The sequence below is a fragment of the Ictalurus punctatus genome, chromosome 4, assembly GCF_001660625.3.
Source record: "Ictalurus punctatus breed USDA103 chromosome 4, Coco_2.0, whole genome shotgun sequence".
Lineage (NCBI taxonomy): Eukaryota > Metazoa > Chordata > Actinopteri > Siluriformes > Ictaluridae > Ictalurus > Ictalurus punctatus.
The window spans coordinates 12,851,296-12,870,934 of record NC_071284.1 but is presented as its reverse complement, the minus strand read 5'-3'; the positions used below and the strand labels follow the sequence as shown (position 1 = coordinate 12,870,934).

The window sequence follows — 19,639 nt, the reverse complement described above, 5'->3', positions numbered from 1 at the left end:
TTTCTGTTTGAGCACACAGGTTTCGGTTTCAAAGTTTAAAAACAAACTGTAGGTTAAATGCTACTATGTAAAATAATTAAATGCAAAAAATGATTAAATAAGCTGTAACTACTAATATAAAATAATGCTAAAATAAAATGCAATTACTCAGTAATTTATTAGTACATACTTTCTATTCTTTCATTGTTGATATTATTACATTATTGATATTGTTTCAAGTGAAAGCATGAGAAAACATCCTGACTGGAGCTTTAAAGATTTTGTGTGTAAAAAAGAGGGGGAAAGGACCAAAAAAATACTCTATAATCTGATGTTCCTTAGCTGGTGTGAGTCACTCGGATAATCCTGTAATGGTAATTCACAATTAGCACTGTGATGGGTCAGAATTGGCAGGAAATTGGTTCACATATATTATACAGTACACAAGTAACAGCTGGCAGCCAATCAGGGGAAACAAAGTGTGAGTGAAAGAGTCTGATATTATACTCTAAAGGAAAAAGGATTCAGTAATGATGGAGGTTTTTTTGTTTGTTTGTTTGTTTGTTTTTCTCGGCGAAAAGCTAATGAATGATAGATGGTAGTCAGCCAATGAAACATTGTTTCAACTAGAAAATGCAGGTTGTGAGCTAGTTAGTGCCTAACATGTGTTGTTTATTTCTCTATATTTTGTATTTCAAATTCTGTTATATTAGGGCAAGAGTCATCTGGGGCATCTGCTCATCCTCAGTGTGTAACTTTAAACTTTGCAAGAGAATATATATTACTGTATATGGATAATACCTAATGGTTCTGGCTTGCTGGAAAACAAACAAACAAAAACCAGAGATTAAATGAAAAAATAAAACATAGGTACATCGAGTGAGATGTGTGTAGCAGATATTATAGTGGAACAACTGAGCGGTTTTGCTGTTTCAACTTATGTTCAGTGAATGTGACTCTCGCACTGATGTAATACATGATGAAGGTTAGCTGAGCAGATGAAGGTTAAAGGACTTGCTCAGAACCAACTGTGGGAGTTTAGTGGTGCAGAGATTTAAACTTACAACCTTCTGAACAGTAGACCAAAGGCTTAACCATTAAGTCACTGCCATACAGTAAAGCTTTTATTCTCTCTCTCTCTCTCTCTCTCTCTCTCTCTCTCTCTCTCTCTCTCTCTATACACATGTATTCATAATCTATCTCTACTAGAGATAGATTATGAATACATTATTTTTCATTATTTTTCTTTATTTTCTAACTAATTTAGTTAGCTCTGTGTCCCAAAATATAAACAAACTAATAGTACAATTTAAACCACTGCAACCCTGACCAGGCAGATGCTGTAAATTCATTCCATAGCATTGCATGTTCATGAATGTGGTCTTTCTTTGTCCCGTGAGCTTCATATCTGACCACTCAGTGTGCCCACATCCAAAGTAGTATTAGGCAGAATTTTACATTTTCAATTTCAAATATATTTGTACAATTTCAAAAACTGCACATTAACTATAGTAAAGTAGCTTGTGTAATATAAAGCCTTTGTGCTGATTAGGGGACATGTTAAGATAAGTACAATTTCCCTGTTAACTTTCCTATATCTGTTCTGTAAAGCACTTTTGAATTCATGAATTTGATTAGTCGGAAGGTGTTGATTAATTTTCTATAACAGCAACTTTGACAATAGTGCCAGTTAAAATTCATATCATAGGTTTTTATAATGTTCTAATATAAGGTAGTATAAGGTTCTAGTAACAGCTAAATCACGGGGACTTGCATGGTGGATGCTCCACATAATTTAAGCCTATTAATAAATGGATATTTATATATTCATTAATTAATAATGATTGATATGGTGGAGCTTTATGTAAACAGACATTTTATTTAACATTTATGGAAGGAGTCTTAGGTATCTGCACAGTCAGTGATTTTTCACCACAGGAAAGTTTGCAGTACAGAGGAGTTTTGCAGTTTTTCATTAATATGGCATTGGCAACCATCTGTGTAATGAATAAAACACAATAAAACAATAAAACACTTGCTGTTATGGGAAATTAACACATGACTAGGTGGTGTGATACAGCCTGATGTGGATGATTGTCCTAGCAGGTGCTGAAGTGTTTTATTCCTCTTATGCCATGTCAATTTGTCAATGATTACATTTTTTAATTTACAACCCCAATGCCAAAAGAGTTGGGACAGTATGGAAAATGGAAAATGCAAAAAACAAACAAACAAACAAAAAGTGTCATTTAAAATTCAATTCACCCTGTACTACATTGAAAACACATTATCATCATATTATCTCAGATGAGACCGACAGAGACTGGACAGTGCTGATGTATGGCTTCTGCTTTGTATAGTAAAGCCTTCACTTGCATCTGTGGATGCAGCGGTGAATGGTGTTGACTGACAAAGGTTTACCAAAGTATTCCCGAACCCATGTCAGGATATCCATTACAGATTCATGACGGTTTTTAAGACAGTGACGTCTGAGGGATCGGAGATCATGCGCATTCAGAAGTGGTTTTTGGCCTTGCCCTTTACGCACCGAGATTCAACCGGATTCCTTGAATCTTTTAATTATATTGTGCACTGTAGAAGGTGAAATGCCCAAATTCCTACCGATTTGTATTTGAGGAATGTTGTTCTCAAAGTGTTGGATTATTCGCTGATACATCTGTTGGAAGATTGATGAGCCTCTTGAAGAACTAGGCCTTTTTTGGAAGGTTCTTATATACTATGATTAGACAATTACCTCACCTGTTTCATATCACCTTCTTATTTCAACTTGTCACATCGCTATTAGTCCTAAATTGGAACATATTGCATGCATCAATTTCAAATTAAACGTTTATCTTCAAAAAACTATGCAGTTGATTAGGTAAAACATCAAATACCTTGTCTTTATACGTTTTTTTGTTTTGATACAAGTCAAAGTCCATTTACAAATCACTACTCTTTGTTTTTATTAGCATTTTCCATACTGTCCCAACTTTTTCGGAATTGGGGTTGTATTAATAACTTCTGTCCTCTGTCTTGTGGCAGAAAATGTACCGGTCTTTACAAAGTCGAGACATTGGTGACTCCAAAAATGTTAAATAAACATATCCTTACTGAAAGCTTCATAATATCAACGAGTATATGTTCCAATTTAGTTTTTAATCCATTCATTATTAGCCCTAGATAAAGAATGTCCTCCAAGTTCCTGTGAATGAGTTGTTACTATAAAAAAATTATAATGTATTAGAACGAGCACATTAATATGAACCTATCGTTTAAATTATGGATGGCAAAACTGCCCAAGCTGTGGTAATTGAAGTGTTAAATGAAAATTGATCAACACATTCTGATCAATCAGAATCAAGAATTCAATAGTGCTGTGGTATAAAGTAAACATAAGTGTTAACAGAAAACAATATAAATGGTTTAAAGTTCATTATTAAATATAATTTTTTAATTTTCAGCGTATTGCTGTGGTATAAGAGGATTAAAACCACTCCATGTTAATTTTCCTATAACAGCATACCCTGCAGTGTTTTTTTCCTTACTTAATTACCATTGTTCAATGTGTGCCACCGGGTTGAGTTCTACTCAGATACAAGAGCTTGACAAACTTGTAAGCCTACTTACTCCCTTTTAACACTATATAAGCTCCAATCACACTTACCTAACTTAAACATGCTATATGTTACACCGTTTGGACAGAGCACAGCCTGATAGGATTAGGGTTAACAGTGAGAGTGGCTTTAGTTCAGCTAGCTAGGAAAATACTATTGGGCTTAAAATGGGTGTATGTGTAACTGATTATCATTTGTCAAGTCTAATTAACTAAATATACTAAGAAAATGTATTTTATGGTCATAACAGCTATCACATTATAACAAGTACTCTATAACTTCAACAAGCTTTAAGGATAATTCAGTACAAGAATGGCTAAACTTGAAGAAAAAAAAACTCTAATGCACAAACAAAATGTTATCAGTATATACATTATTATTATTTCGCCGTTTGAGACATTATTTGAGGTGAACTACTTCTAATCTTCGTCCCAAGATGTGTGCACTTTGTGTGTTTAGATTAGTGTGAGTGAATATCTCTCCAAAGCACATAACCACAGTGTCTAAGCTGAGAGAGAAAGTGAGGTTGAGGAGGGGAGCTCATAAACATATACTGTAACTAACATTTTATTAATATTTATTGGATTCACTGTCAATCTGTATGAGCTACGTCACAAATAGCAGGACAGCTCATTAGTAAGGTCTCGCTCGCACAAACACAAGAGATCCTTTTCATTTTGTCTCATCAAAGGCTGTCAAATGTGTGTGTCTGTTTAATGAATAAACATAGGACAATCAAATTGTACTGTTGTCTGTGCAGGACAATGTTATAATACCTTCTCACAGAATTGAACAAATTATGTTTTTGCATATTTATCTGGAAATGCATTTAGAGCTTCTTACACTGTTTTCAGAAAGGTCTTTAAGAAGAGTTCAAGCTTATAATATAAAACAAACCCAATCCTGTTTTATGGCTCACTGATTATAACTAGATTAGGCTTCTTGAGTACATCGACTTAGCAGGGCTCTCTAGTGTTATTCTAAACCGTGAAGAGACTGTCTTAATGTACCCCAAAAAACAATGAGGACACACCTTCTCAGGCTCCTCAACTGGGATGACTTTGACGATGTTCTTGTGCCTGCGGAGCTGAGACTTGAATGCTCGCTCAATCTGGACGTTGTATTTCATGAAGTAGACATAGACTGCATAACCAGTTACAAGCATTATGCTCTCCCACCACATGATGGTATTGTCCAAGAAGAAGATGATGAGCATGATCAGATCTAAGATGTAGAAGGACACGTCTCTGAAGAGAGGCCACCATGTGAGATAGAGCATCTCCCGGGAGAACAAAGCACACATTCCTATTACAAAAAGGATGTTAAATACAGCTGACCCTACGATAGTTCCAATACCCACGTTGCTGTGTGAGATAAATACACCAATCAAGGAGGTGAAGAGCTCAGGAGCAGAGCCTCCAGCTGCCATGAATGTTGCTCCAGCAACGTCATCTGAGATCGCCAACTTTTTAGTGATAACGCCAAGAGTAGGGACAAAGAACTCATCACACACAATGGCCAAAGAAACAAACATGTATATCATCCCAAAGATGTGAAGAAACACCCAGCCTTTCCGTCGTTCTTCAATGGAGAAGATGTCCTGAGGGTATTCACCCTTTATGTGAGGGGGCTCTGCAGGGTCAGAGATGGTGATTGTGGGTGTAGCATGAGTGGGTTCAGGTGCTGGAGTAGGAACTGGAGTGGGCTTTGGAAGGTCTGGATCTACATAGATGCAACGGACAATTGTCCTGTTTGTGGTGGTCACTGGGCGTAACGCCGTTGTGTCTGCTCTTTCTGTTCTCAGAGGTGCGGTGGATGCAGTTGTGTCTGGTTCATGTGCTTTATGAGTTGATATACTTTCTTCCACAGCAGCGGTGGTCAGCTTAGCTGCTACTCCTGGTTTCACTACCAGTCCTTCAGTAGCATCTTCATGGTCAACTTCGGCATTTTCTCCAATCTGAGGTTCTGGCCAGGGTCCTGGTAATCTGTTTCTAACGGTTAGTTGGTATATACAGCAAAGCAAAAGCCCAGACAGGAGAAATATAATCCGGGTCAGCTGAAGCCTTTTTCTCCGAGTTAGATACATTTTGCAATGCATTTCCTAAGGGAGTTGCTCTTGTACCAGATAATATATCCCAGAGTGTCCCACCAGGTTATGATGGGGTGTGAAGGGCTCTGTCACAGAGCGAAACATCTCATTCTGTCAGGATTGGAGGAGTCATCTCCGAGGTCTCTCGCTGCAAACAATAGGCATAAACTTTAAGCAACAGGTTTCTGTGTATAGTCCTGCTTGCATGTCTATTAGTATTATACCCCAGTGATAAGCAATCTGTGCAAACAGACACGGTGCGTTACTGTGCAACAAATGACAAAAAAATGATTAACTGTTTTTTAATATTTGTTGTTTATCAGGCAAATCTAAATCGATTTAGATAATGATCCTCAGTCAGTAGCCACTACAGCTGGATATACGCATAGCCCAGGATAATACGAGCAGATTATGGCTCCATTTAATCGGTTATTAATCATTGGCTCGGTTTTTCGCTGATATTAATGAGAGAGGTGTACTTACAGAGCGGTGCGGCGGTGGCAGTGGCGCGGTGCTGATGAACAGCTGTGCTAAACGCAGAGCTCACGCACTCACACACTGCGCACAGCAGCTCAGGTCAACTGGGACTCACAGCAGGACAGCTCTCCACCGTGGATCAGCATAATACCTAATACCTGAAGTCTTTTTAAGAAGATTATCTGTACTGTCTCCCTACACTCTCATTAACCTATATCTTAAACCATTTTCATCCCAATTATTTTGATCTCTTGTGTTTTAATTGTTAGTTTTTAAATGGACATTTGTCAAAGCAAAATAAATAAAAACTGACTGAAAAGACACATATGTAATAATGTATAGAAAGCTGTAGATTAAACTTTCGACTGATTTCGAAAGAATAAAATGCCATACCATTAATGCTATTATCACCTTCCTCAGCAAAATAAGCTGAAATATTTATCAGTAATAGACTGCGTGGGTGAATTTCCTTTCAGTTGCTACAAGTGCGCTCGCTCTCTCTCTCTCTCTCTCTCTCTCTCTCTCTCTCTCTCTCTCTCTCTACTCGGAACAGAAAGTCAGCTTTCCATTGTCCCTACCCGGTACCATTGAGGGGTGCACACTCACTCTCTAAGCTGCTTTTGTTTTTCTGGTTTCAGAATGGATAAAGTTTCGTTTTAATCACATTTATCATATATTTTATTTGCAAAATAAGTGCAAAATATTCGTAAGTGTTACAGTTCTTTAATGCTGACTATTTTTAGGTTCGGGCACGATTTGAACGCAGTAAGTTCTCAGACGCTGTGTTGCTTGCTAGCTAGGTAGCTCGTTGATTTATTAAAAAAAAACAAAAAAAAAACACCATTTTTAAATGTAAAGGATATTGTAACATTGGATATATGTTGTATTTAAGAACAGAACAGATTATAATCATTGTTAACTATCGTTAGCGATGCATTTTGAAGAGCTGCTGAATAGGTGTTTAACCTGACACAATAGTGTAAAAAGTCAAACGTTCCATATTTGCCTTATCCTTGTGATACTGTATGTGCTGTAATGATGTAATATAAAGTAATGTGATGCTGAATAACTGATACTTAAAGTAATTAAAATCCCATGTGAGAAGGGAAAGGTAACTGCCAGACTGTATTGAAATGTAACAACACTATATTAGCCCCCCCGCCCCCCCATAGACATAATCACTTTCTGCAAATTCTCACAGGTGGGATGTGGGAGCTTCCATAACTTCTTCAGAGTGTGAATAAAATACTTTTGCCATCATGCCAACTGTGGTTCTTATGGACGCATCACTATCCATGACACGGCCTGTGTCACTGGAAGGCACTGAGGAGTTTCAGCGGAAAAACTTGGCTGTCCATGGCCTAACCATGCTATTTGAACACATGGCCACAAATTACAAGCTGGAGTTCACAGCACTTGTCGCCTTTTCATCCCTTTGGGAGCTCATGGTGCCTTTCACCAGGGACTACAACACTCTACAGGTATGAACCATCCTGGTACAGCACAATTACCGTTGATATTTTAATTTCACCTTATGCAATTTGGAAAATGGAGTGTTTCACTATTAGGTTGAATGTAGTTCAACTACAGGGTGAGCTCAAACATGCACATGTTCATATTGTGATACAACGACAAATTAAAGATTTGATTTGTTGTTCAACAGTTCAGCTTACTAATTTTATCCTTTCTTTTTCAACTGCTGCACAGGAGGCCTTGAACAATCTGGAGGACTATGACAAAACATGCCTGGAGTCAGCACTGCAGGGAGTCAGTAACATTGTGCAGCAGGAGTGGGGCTGCACTTGTCCCTGCCAGGTAGTGTGTTTTCTGTTAAGCACATGGAGGGATGAACACCATTCCTCCTATAATATTCCCTCAATTGGTGTTTGATGATGGAAGTGGAGAGCGCTGTCTAACACGTCAATACAAAATCTCCCTTTGGTGTTCAGTACGTTCAAATCTGGCAACTGACAAAGCCTTAGTACATGATTTCCATCATTTTCATCCTCATCGAACCATTCATTGAGCTCTTGTGCCCTTTGGATGAGGACAGTGTCATGAAGAGACCACTCTCATCAGAATAGAAATGTTTCATGTTCAGTCAGATTAATTTTGTATTGATTAGCAGTGACACTTCCCTTTAAAATGCCTCCCATAGCATTTGTTACCCGTCTTTATATTAACTGCAATAGATGAAAAATAATCTGTTGGTGACAGCATCATCATTTTTAAAACTGATACATTAGAAGTTGGTTGCAGGTCACATTTTAGGTTTTATATGAAAATGTTTAGCCGGGTTACAATATTTATTTCCTGATAGCGGTTTCAGGTGCGATACTAGTGTAGCAGATTTTTGTTGGACTCTGCTGAGTAAGTCTATTTTCTGATTTACCCCAGAGGTCCTTGAAATATGACGCATCATATTTGGTATTACCACTCAAGAAATCACCATTCACATACTTTCACTGAATGCACATTGGCAGGTCAAGTCTATAAGGAATTTTCATTACTTTTCCTAGCATTTCATGCTGGATGTAATGAATATTAATGGTGTTTTGGTTGCTGTAATTTATTTGATGGCCTGTAGATGGTGTTGGTGACTGACGGAGCTCTGGGTATTGGTCGTGGTTCTCTGCGCCACTCCCTGGCCACACTGAAACAACGGGGAGAGGACAAGAAGTTTCCCTTACCCTTCCCTTTCCCCTCCAAACTCTACATCGTGTGTATCGCCAATGCAGAGGAGGTACTGTTGGTAAATTAATTAAATGTTGTATTGTTAACTCATATCTTCTGTTTAAGTTATTCTGCATATATGAAAGGATGTAAATGAAAAACATAACAATTGACTCCGTTTCTCTGACATTTTAACATTTTAAATCTTCACTGACATTAATCCTTGTCATTGCATTTAAAAGGGTTTTGCTTGTACGACAAGCAAGTGCGACAGTCAAAGTCTCCAGGACTGTGGCTGGTTCTGCAAGATGCTCAATAAAACTTACAGCTCATTTCCTTATAAAACTGCACTAATTGTACCCGAGACTGTAGTTTTGTTTTTTTTTGTCACACCAAATATTGACTGTTTCATTTACTGCTGTTTACTGTATTTTTTAAAATGTAGAAACACTTAATTTCGTTATTTTGAAGGCATCTTTGCTCCACAGCATTTCTTTGCATGTACCTAAAACTTTTGCACAGTACTGTATAACCTTAATTTGGACACTTATTATTTTTTTTTTAATTGCAGCTCCAGGCCACTGATGCCATGGACAATTTGGAGCAGCTTCTCACTTTAAGTGGTGGAGAGGGACAGATTTTTACTATGGATGGACCACTGTGTCTGAAAAGTGTTCAAGCTATGTTTGGGTGGGTAACCATAATGCTTCATCTGTAACTGCTATACTGTGTACTTTTTGCACAACATGTAGCCAGCGACTGAATGGGAATGCTATGGTTTGGGTCTAGTTGTAAGTCTGTAAACATGTGTTGGCAGGAAGTTGATTGACCAGGCATACATGCCTTTCCACGCCGTACTGCGCTGTGGGAACTTAGCATCTGATGTGCAGGTGTTTCCCAGGCCAGAACCTGTGCTGTTGGATGAGGAGCTTGACCCGGTACCAAAAGCAGTGCACACAGGTACAATTAGTTATTTTCCTAGTTTGTACACATTTACATTGGAACATTAGGAGTGTAACTCTGGTTCTGTGACTAAGTGGGGGATCATGTATTTGTTTCCTTGCGTGGTTGTGATGGACGTTTCACTGAATATTATTTGTGGCAGTGGTGATAATTTTAATGCCAATGTTTAACAAAAGAAATGTATGTATGTATGTATGTGTATATATATATATATATATATATATATATATATATATATATATATATATATATATATATAAAAGGGATTTTTTTTTCTTTTCTGTGTGTATGTATTACACAGTTCAACTGTGTGTAACCTTAATGTACCTTATGTAGGACTATAACAATTGTTGCTGCCGTGCTATTATGCACATATGCTGTTAACTGTGTTTAAATTATATGTAATATTTATTTGTATACTTTTTGGACCAGACTTGGAGATTATGGGGTTTATTGAGATTGGTGATATCGCCAGTCCTCCAGTCCTGTCGAGACACCTGGTCCTACCCATAGCTGTTAACAAAGGTTCCCACTCCACTTCAGATTCTTTGTTATTCACTCCCATTGTATTATATGACATAATGCTGATTTCCGCTTTTGTGTTTGCTCTCAGAGGCGGATGAAGTGGGAGCAGGGGCTGCTGATGAAATGGAAGAGGAGACATCAACCAATCAGATGGCAGGAAAGAGCCCGAATTTTTGTGTCCTTCTGCATGGCAGTCTGAAAGTGGAAGGCATGGTGGCCCTTGTACAGCTGGGGTAAGGAACTGTTGAATAAGATAATCAAGTACTGTTCTAGCATATCTTTTGTATAAACTTGTATTAGTCCCTTCTGTCCATCTCTAATCATGAAGCTCCTCTGTTAGGCCTGATTGGTTTGGGATGCTCTACTCACAGGCAGATAGTAAGAAAAAGTCAAATCTGATGATGTCGATTTTTGAGCCTGGCCCAGAGCCTCTCCCCTGGCTGGGGAAAATCTCTCAGCTTGGACCCATTTCAGGTAGAATACAAACATTTTGAATTTAATATTGAGTTTGATCTTTTGTTTTTAGAGGTAGTTCCACTCAGGTGAAACGAGTGGAATTTTTAGGGGAAGAGGAAGAATTGATTGAATTTAATGTGTTTTTAGAAATAATTTATATAATAATTTAAATAATGACTGCTTACATTCTGTACTACTATAAAATATATATATTTTTTTAAATTTACCATTATAGATTTGAATAATGCTTGTCTGTCAGACTACATATATCTCATATTTTAAATTAAAATCTTTTGACTTTGTAGATGCACCAGAAAATCCTTATGGGGAGGATGATAGCAAAAGCCCTTTCCCCGTCCTACCCAAAAGCAAACGGAGCTATGCCCAAAATGTCACAGTCTGGATCAAAGCTAGTGGATTACAGGTATGTTGATGTCACCCATGTCTCCTGTCAATATCTGTTTAAGGTTCAAGATGCTGTGACTGGTATGCTATAGCAGGACTGGCCCTAGCTTTATGGGGTGGCAACATCTGATTTGGGGGCCCAGTTCACAGCACCTCACTGACAGAAAATACTCACTGAACATATAATGTTAAATGCTCAGTGATAGCAGTGCCGCTTCTTTATTCCTGTTCTTAGGCTTGGTAGCGAGCACTAAATAGCATTTTGCAGATTGCTAGCTAAATAACAGGCCTTTAGTCAGCCAGATTGCTGACAAAAATTGCTCACAATATAATAATAAATGTCTTTTTCTTACAGACAGATGTACAAAAAATCCTTCGAAATGCAAGAAAACTTCCAGAGAAAACACAAACCTTCTACAAGGTAACATACTATTTTGGGAAACGTGCTTTTACTCTTTAGGAAATCAGTAGGGAGGCCAAATATTGGATGGTTCTTATTTATTTTATTTTTAATGACTGAGAACTTTGTGTCTGTGTTGAAGGAGCTGAATCGGTTGCGAAAAGCTGCTCTAGCATTTGGTTTCTGGGACTTATTGAAAGGCGTGGCTGAGCTGTTGGAAAGGGAGTGCACCTTACTGCCTGACTCGGCCCATCCGGATGCTGCCTTCCAGCTGTCTCATGCTGCCCAACAACTCAAATTGGCTAGTAGTGGAGACTCTAAATATGCAGCTTTTGACCATGTAATCACACCCATGCTCACTGACTTCTCGGGGGGAGGAAGTGGGACTGACAGGATGTAGGCGAATAACAAAGGCTCCTGCATAAAAACCTTTAAATATATCACTGGAACCTGCTTTTCTCCTCATTACCTTTTCAACTGTGAAGAGGCTGACAATATCGCAATAAGATCCTGGATTGTTTTATTTCTATAAAATAAATCTTAGGAATAGATAAGGAGCTATGAGTTTTGTGGCACAGGAAGCACTGATTCATGGCATGCCTTTTGGTACTTGGCTGTATCCTTGAAAGAAACTCGTTTATCAAGAACTTATTTCTCAATAAGTAGTAGTATAGTATTTTTTGTGTACATAGAATTTTCTACAGCTGACCCAAAAGAAATAAAAGTGCATTTCTTATTTGTAATGTAATTGATCATAATCATTCATTTGAAAGCTTTATTTTAAACAATCATCAGTTGCCTGGTATTCAGTAGCATATACTATATGTCTGATTTCTTTATATAACAGCAGATTACTCTGGTGGGCTTCTGCTGCTTCGTTTAAAACTGTCATGGTCCCTGAGGTTGTTGGTTTTTATACCAGTTTGTCTGCTCTTCTGCAGAGAGAAACACACAAACACATTCCAGGGAATGACTGATGGGGGAGAGGGTTATTACTCTGTCAACTCCAAATGCTCAACCCACTAAACATAACTCATAATGGAAATAACAGTTAGATTTATAAATAATTTCAGCTCTATCAACTTAAACAATTTGTTCTGTAGTTGGGTCAAAGTCCTATTGGGTTTGAGAACTATACTGTACAATCAAATTTGGTTTGATTCCATGTAGGGATGGATACTTCTGCTTCTGTAATGACATCTCTAGATAGAGAGCGGAAAAGGGTGGGCTGAGGGAATCCTGGGTGGCGGCAGGACACTTCAGTTCTTCCAAGGGTATCTCAGTTTGCTTTCCTCTTTTTCATTCGGAAACGTCTCCTCCTCTGCTTGTAGAGATGACGGAAGTTGCTGAACAGTCCTGTAAAGTGTGCAGTAGTGTAATACAGGTCAGTGCGTGTGCACAGCAATAAGATTATAATGCAGTTCATTGCACACAAACAGGACATTTCAACAAAGCAGCGTGACTCTCAAAGAGGAGAGACTCACCCAGGAACAGGAGCAGCAAGTAGAGATGCAGGATGTAGGAGAAGCTGAGGGAGGACCCGAGCGCTTCAGGCAAAGGGATGCTTAAGAATTTTGTGTCATTGAAGATGGACATAGACTGGATGACTGCCACAGCTGATGGAAAAACAAGATCTTACAAATATCTGAACCAGACTACCTGATCTGATTGACAAACACTTTATAAACATCAACACATTATATAGGATAAACTGATTTAAAATAAATAAATAAAAATTCTATTCTCACCTTCAGCAAGTACACCCAGTGGGTACAGGGGAATCCAAATTGTATACCGTAGCCAAGTTAGTGTTTTCCATTCCGTGTCAATGCAGGCCAACATGTAAAAGGGGTACCTATGGTGAATAATCACGTGTTTATTTAAAAAATAATAAATCATCATTAAAAATGTTTTATTTTTATAATCTATTTTCACCAGAATCACTTCCAGAATTTCAAAAGCTAGTTGTTTACAACACCACTGTATTCATGGGGTTTTATTTATGCATTTAGTTTACATCTTTTTGCTACAAAGACGTGTGCACTAATGCGGTCACTGAACTGTCAAAGCCACAGAGTTTCATGCGACTTCCTTACAACTAGCAGCTAGTTAACCATAAGATTAAAAATGTAATTTCAAATTGCATCAACATTGGTACATACATTATATAGCCAAAAGTATGTGGCCACCTGACCATCACACCAGTATGTGCCTTTTGAACAGCCCATTCCATATTTAGTCCCCCTTTGCTGTTATAATAACCTCCAATCTTCTGGGAAGGCTTTCCACTAGATTTTGGAGCATGGATGTGGGGATTTGCCCATTCAGCCACAAGAGCATTAGTGAGGTCAGGCAAGAAGCCTGGGGTGCAGTCAGTGTTCCAGTAAATCCTAAAGGTGCTCAGTGTGTTTGAGGTCAGGGCTCTGTACAAGTCATTCAAGTTCTTCCTCTGCAACCTTGGCAAACCATGTCATTATGGACCTTGCTTCATGCATTGTCATGCTGGAACAGGTTTGGACTAGGCCCCTTAGTTCTAGTGAAGGAAATGGTAATGCTACAAGATACAAAGACATTCTACACAATTGTGTGCTTCCAACTTCCAAAAGGTTGGGGAAGGCTCATATATGGGTGTAATGGTCAGGCGACTACAAACCTTTGTCTATGTAGTGTATTTATGTATTTATGTATGCATTTATTTATTTATTTAACAATTGGACAAATCTATGTTTAGAAGCTTACCTAAATATCTCGGTGGCACTCCAGAGATAGAAGACAAAGAAAACAACAGGTTTGTTCTGCATGTCCTCTAGGCTTCCGAAGATGACAAAAAGGATAAAGTTCCTCCCCATCACCTTTAAACATTTAGGAAGACAAAATAAAACACTTCAGTTTTCACTTAAACTTTCACTTAAATTCAACACTGCAGTACAGAGTGCACACGACACCTTTATTTACATTTGAGTGGTGTGACTGGATACTATCCATCTTCTACCGCTTACTCCTTTTCAGGGTCACAGGGAACCTGGAGCCTATCCCAGGGAGCATCGGGCACAAGGCAGGGTACACCCTGGACAGGGTGCCAGTCCATCGCAGGGCACACAATCACACACCCATTCATACACTATGGACACTGTAGACACGCCAATCAGCCTAACATGCATGTCTTTGGACTGGCTGAGGAGACCGGAGTACCCGGAGGAAACCCCCGCAGCACGGGGAGAACATGCAAACAGGAGAGTGATGGGCATATGCACATAGTTGCCTGTTTTATTGGCAGATCACCCCCTTCACACACTGTAAAGCACAAACTATACTTCACAATAAGGCTTACTGTGTACGTGTGTTGTGTTCAGTATAAATATCTGCTGTGTTAAAGTGTACAATAAGGCATGGTCATGTCTGAGGCAGTGCTCTGCAAAGTTCACCGTAACATTTGCTTCCTATTAGCAGTGCACACAGTTCTTTTTGTGACCTACTCTTCATTTCCAAAGACCAGATACAGGTCTTGTAAAATACTTACTGCATGTTTATTATATAGATATCATGGGTGCAATGCAATACAGTTGAAGAACATCAATTCTGCAGTATTTACACTCAGGCAATCATTAGGTAAAACCGAGTGCAACTATTCATCTTCATTTGCTGTGATCAATGATCATAGAAGTGGTACCACATGATCTCATGCACACACAAAGTGCAGTTTACAGTTTGCAGAGGAATAAGATGAAAAACAATATCAGAAAGCTGACAGTGAACTTTAAAATGACCCAAAAGCCAACATTAAACTAACAGAGCCTAATATATTAAATGTAATGAAATGTAATAAATGGGGAGAGTGAGTCATGGCTGCATGCACTGTATTGCTCAAAGGTCAAAAATTACACAGAGCACTTTTATTGCAACCCACAGAAAAACAGAAGCCGCAATCAACTGTTACTATTGCTGGTTTCTTTTTATGACTGATTTATGATGGTGAACTCAAAGTAAATTCAAAAACTCAATGTGAATTCAAAACTACTACTTACAAACATCTACTAGGACAATGTAACTCCCACAATCTGGTACAGTAATGGAGAACTATAATAATGATACATATTGCACTGTTGCTTACAAAAGTATCACGAGTGAGAAAAAAAGAAAAACGACTACTATTTCATCTAGAATTGTGCAGCTTGTGAGGCATGCTTCAGAACTGGTAAGTATATGATGAAAACCAATCACCCATAAAGTACTAAGCATGTACACAGCACAGCTGATTTGCATTTGGTCAAAGTCACAAAAGTTCATCAAAGGCAAAGCTCACAGCGCTTAAATGATAAGTAAATGGTAAGCAAAAAGACTTTCTTAGATGTAGAAGTTATTCTGACACACATCTATACCAATAAATAATATATTATTTAATAGAGTAAAACCTCTAGAAAAAACCTAAATCGGTCACTTAGTGCAGGCACTAATAAAGTGTTGCAGTTTTAAAATAAAACGTGGCAAACATAACTGACTTACACACTGCCTAAGCCTGTCTTCCTTTTATACGGTGGTATTTTTAAATGAATCACTGATCTTATTCGTCTTTATTTATGGATTTATGAGCCTTCTAAATTTACACGTGTTCAGGAGCTTGAGTAGAATATAAACATTTATTCCAAAATTACGAGATTTTCACGAATAGCACAGGAGCTAACGGAGGTGGCGTTTACCATGTTCGGTGTTTGAACCTTTGATGGCTAACAAAAATTGCGACTAACAGTAGTGTGCAAGCTGAATACCTCTTCAAGGTATTCAAGACTGCACGGCTTCTAAAATAAAAATTTCAGAGGTTCCTGCTGTCTATAAACTGTGATGCTTTTAATGTCGATTAATCATGAATTGGTTATTCTTAACAACTTGGATTAGTGTACATTTGACATGATCTACAATTCTCACCTGTATAAAGGAAGGCATCAAAGCAGTCTTGACTAAACCCAGCGCAGGGTTAATAACCTCAGCAATGGCTAGCATCTGACAGAAGTACATCACATCAGCAATGGTGTGAAATGTATCATAGAAAGAATCTGTACAAAAAAAGAAAAAAATACACGGAATCAAAAAATAACGTAATCAATCAGACCATCATTCAGAAAAACAGTACTTCCTCTATTAATCTCTTATTAATTACAAACCACAACTGCAAACATTTCCCTGTGTACTACATCTAAAGCCATTGTCAAAATAAAAGTCTATTTTGGATTGTGTAATTTTAAAATAAAATCCTCACCTTCCCCAAGTATGAAAAGACGAACGGTCATGTTCACAAAGATCCATGAGAATCCAAGAAACTGGACTAAGTTGTACATGAAGAGATATCCCTTCTTCAAGCCTAGGTAAGCTGTGGGAAAGCCAACTGGTATCTGACTGGCATGTGGTATTTCAAATTTTTCCTTTCTTCACCTGCTTTACAACTGAAAAATATTCATCTTTTGTACTGAAAAATCAAAAGTTTACTTACGGTCCTTTGGAATCCTTGATTCAATGCTTATTTTATTAATTTTTTCCTCCTGTGCAAGCATAAACAAAGGTTATTAAGAGCCATAATGTATTCTAATGTAATGGTTCAACACTTATGAAGGAACTAAATATTTTGTTTTACTAAGATTCCAGTTATAAGAAACACATCCTATAATTTAGAAGTGCCCCAACCTTTTGCCTCAGCTCCATCTCAGCATCTGACTCATCGAGCCAGCGGTCGAAGTCAGGGACCAGAAACACAGGCTTCTTCTCCTGCATGGTGAGTCGATCCCACCAGCAGTGCTTCTGCTTTCTCACTGTGATATTCACCTGCCGCTGGGTGGATTTGTGTTTTATCTACACACAATAAATAAATAAATAAATAAATAAACAAACAACTTGAGAAAGAGGAACAATTAGTTAAACAAGTCAATGCAATTCAATCAATTAACAGGTGCATCATAAATCTCAGTGATATAAATGAGCAACACACAATTCTTATTCTGTATATACACACAATAAAATTTATGTGGTATAAATCTTCTTCATTCCTACAGATGAATGTACACTGAAAGCCTTTCATCACCTGACCTAACAAGTCATCTTCATACACATACTTCATTCTTCTACATACACATGCTAAAGGCTATATAACCCTTTAAAACTGTCCAAACTTTTAAAAGTGCTGAAAAATTAATGAATAGTCATCAAACATCCTACCTCGGGTTTCACTGGATTCAAGAACTCCAAGCTGAATTCATATTCATTTTCTCCTTTTGCTCCATGACCCTGACCTTGTAAAACAACATCAAGTGAGATCGTTCAAAAAGAAGCTGCATTAAGTATTAATAGCTACTGCAGATGGTTAAAAGACCTACCTCTAAACCGAAGGGTGTTCTCTTGTATGCTTATGTCAAGGTTCTGCAAAAGACACACACACAAAACCCCAACACCTTTTTTTGCATTTCCTGACTTCCTTTAAGATATCGTTAAAATCTAACAGACTGTCTCTCTGTGCTATGGTAAATACTATAAAACGACATTATACTCTTTCAACAGATGGCCTATATTTGAAGAACCGCAACCGAACCTGGAAAACTTATCTGTTGTGTGACCTCGAAAGTCACGCAATTGATATCCATCATTTGCATCAAACTGGATACGATCATGTTGCATGGAAGCACAACAGTTGCACTATTGTGTGAAGGTCTTCTACGCCTACATTTATAGCACTTGAGCATGTATTAGCACAGTAAAGATGTGTGTCAAACATGCAAACTATTCTCAGAACTGTGCAACAGACAAATGAGGCAGGAGGGTGGAAGTTGTTCAAGGAAACACCTATCTATCCCTGTGTACAAGCCACATGTTTGTAAATAAAACATGACTGGTACAGATGGCTTGTGGGCTTGGAGGACCAAGTCATGGATCTGTATCTATAAATCCTGCTGGATACAAATGCTGCCTTAATAAGATATGGTTGTGTTGTATTTGCTGTTTAAAAAATAATAATTGAACACATAAACTCAAACAACATTTCCTTGTTTGAAAGGTTTTTGCATGTGGACTTTGATCGCCTGATAATCAGGTTTCACCTCCACAGTTAGTAGCCTGGTCCTTCATGTTCCAGTGTATGTATTTGCATAACTAACATATTATAAATAACACAATGACAGAATGTCAGTTGCTAGCTCATAGAGCTAACCGGCTGTCAAAAAGCACTGACACATATATAGTAGCAGGAAAGAAAGATGTAGAAAAACTACACATATACCAGTGCACATTTATCGTCTATAAGTTTAGAGAGAATTACAGACAAGCTGCTTCATCCACAAACTCGTTAAGTAAATTTAGAGCCAATTCTCTGCTGAAATGGCAGCTAGCTTATGCTAGTTCGCGCTATTTCACTGATGAGAGAGAGAGAGAGAGAGAGAGAGAGAGAGAGAGACCACTGTTACCTTTGCGTCGCTTATCTCCACCCGCAGGTAAATTTCGCCGTGTCTTTGTGCCCAAAACACTTGCGGTGTGAGAGTCTGCATCATGAGATGTTTATAAGGCAGAGTATAATATTCACTTCAGCTCTTGAAACCTGGGCTGAATAAATGCAGACCCCTTACACATCAGGATCAGGCTGGCGCAAGGTACACAGCAAGCGCATGCCCAGAATGTTCGGCGGCGAGGTGTGCGTGTGCGCGTGCGCGCCCGCGTAATTCTGTATAGCATGGCCGCGGGGGGGGCGCTTTTTCTTTACGCCCACGAGAATATGTCTATGTACAAGAGGAATAGATTGTGTGATATGCTGTCATTTAGTCACCTCATGGCGTTTATCTGAGGTATCTCGCTGATTTATATATAAAAATGATGCAAATATGGTTAAGAACACAGGTACCGTTGTGTGTAAAAATGTGTGTACATTTGCGTTATTACATCATACTGCCACTGGGGGCGCTGCCAACAATTTTACGTCAAGTCACAGCAATGTTGACGGAAGTGAAACAAAGAGAAAAAAAATTCAGAACACGTTTCTACATTATCCTACTTTGCAATTTTTTATTTTTTCGCGTTGCCTGT

General features: G+C 38.2%; 3 protein-coding genes across 4 annotated transcripts in view; 1 reads left to right on the top strand and 2 right to left on the bottom strand.

The window, feature by feature from the left end:
* The window catches only part of slc24a1 (solute carrier family 24 member 1), a 28,309-nt gene extending 21,679 nt beyond the window's left edge, over positions 1-6,630 (bottom strand). Inside the window, exons 1-2 of the mRNA XM_017466612.3 lie at positions 6,169-6,630; positions 4,630-5,833 (exon numbers count right to left, since the gene is read on the bottom strand). Of these exons, the coding sequence (XP_017322101.1) occupies positions 4,630-5,694 (1,065 nt within the window). The 5' untranslated portion in view covers positions 5,695-5,833; positions 6,169-6,630. The remainder of the gene's footprint in view (positions 1-4,629; positions 5,834-6,168) is intronic.
* A 94-nt stretch (positions 6,631-6,724) lies between these two features.
* On the top strand, positions 6,725-12,812 carry ints14 (integrator complex subunit 14). 2 transcript variants are annotated; one of them, XM_017466520.3, is made up of 12 exons: positions 6,725-6,868; positions 7,364-7,643; positions 7,870-7,977; positions 8,750-8,905; positions 9,407-9,525; positions 9,653-9,795; positions 10,231-10,323; positions 10,412-10,556; positions 10,664-10,797; positions 11,085-11,203; positions 11,540-11,605; positions 11,727-12,812. In XM_017466520.3, exons 2-12 carry the CDS (start codon positions 7,422-7,424, stop codon positions 11,982-11,984), a joined length of 1,563 nt encoding a protein of 520 aa, XP_017322009.1. In that variant the 5' UTR covers positions 6,725-6,868; positions 7,364-7,421; the 3' UTR covers positions 11,985-12,812. The 2 variants fall into 2 exon arrangements, with proteins under 2 accessions (XP_017322009.1, XP_017322008.1); XM_017466519.3 differs by having other exon boundaries at positions 6,727-6,927.
* Positions 12,346-19,255, bottom strand: hacd3 (3-hydroxyacyl-CoA dehydratase 3). The gene is made up of 11 exons (XM_017466522.3): positions 19,027-19,255; positions 17,947-17,989; positions 17,789-17,862; positions 17,261-17,425; positions 17,070-17,118; positions 16,839-16,949; positions 16,508-16,635; positions 14,324-14,436; positions 13,333-13,439; positions 13,069-13,200; positions 12,346-12,940 (listed from the first exon to the last, which is right to left on the bottom strand). The coding sequence occupies exons 1-11, from the start codon at positions 19,108-19,110 to the stop codon at positions 12,864-12,866; spliced, it is 1,083 nt and encodes a 360-aa protein (XP_017322011.1). The 5' UTR covers positions 19,111-19,255; the 3' UTR covers positions 12,346-12,863.
* Between the last annotated feature and the right edge of the window lie 384 nt (positions 19,256-19,639).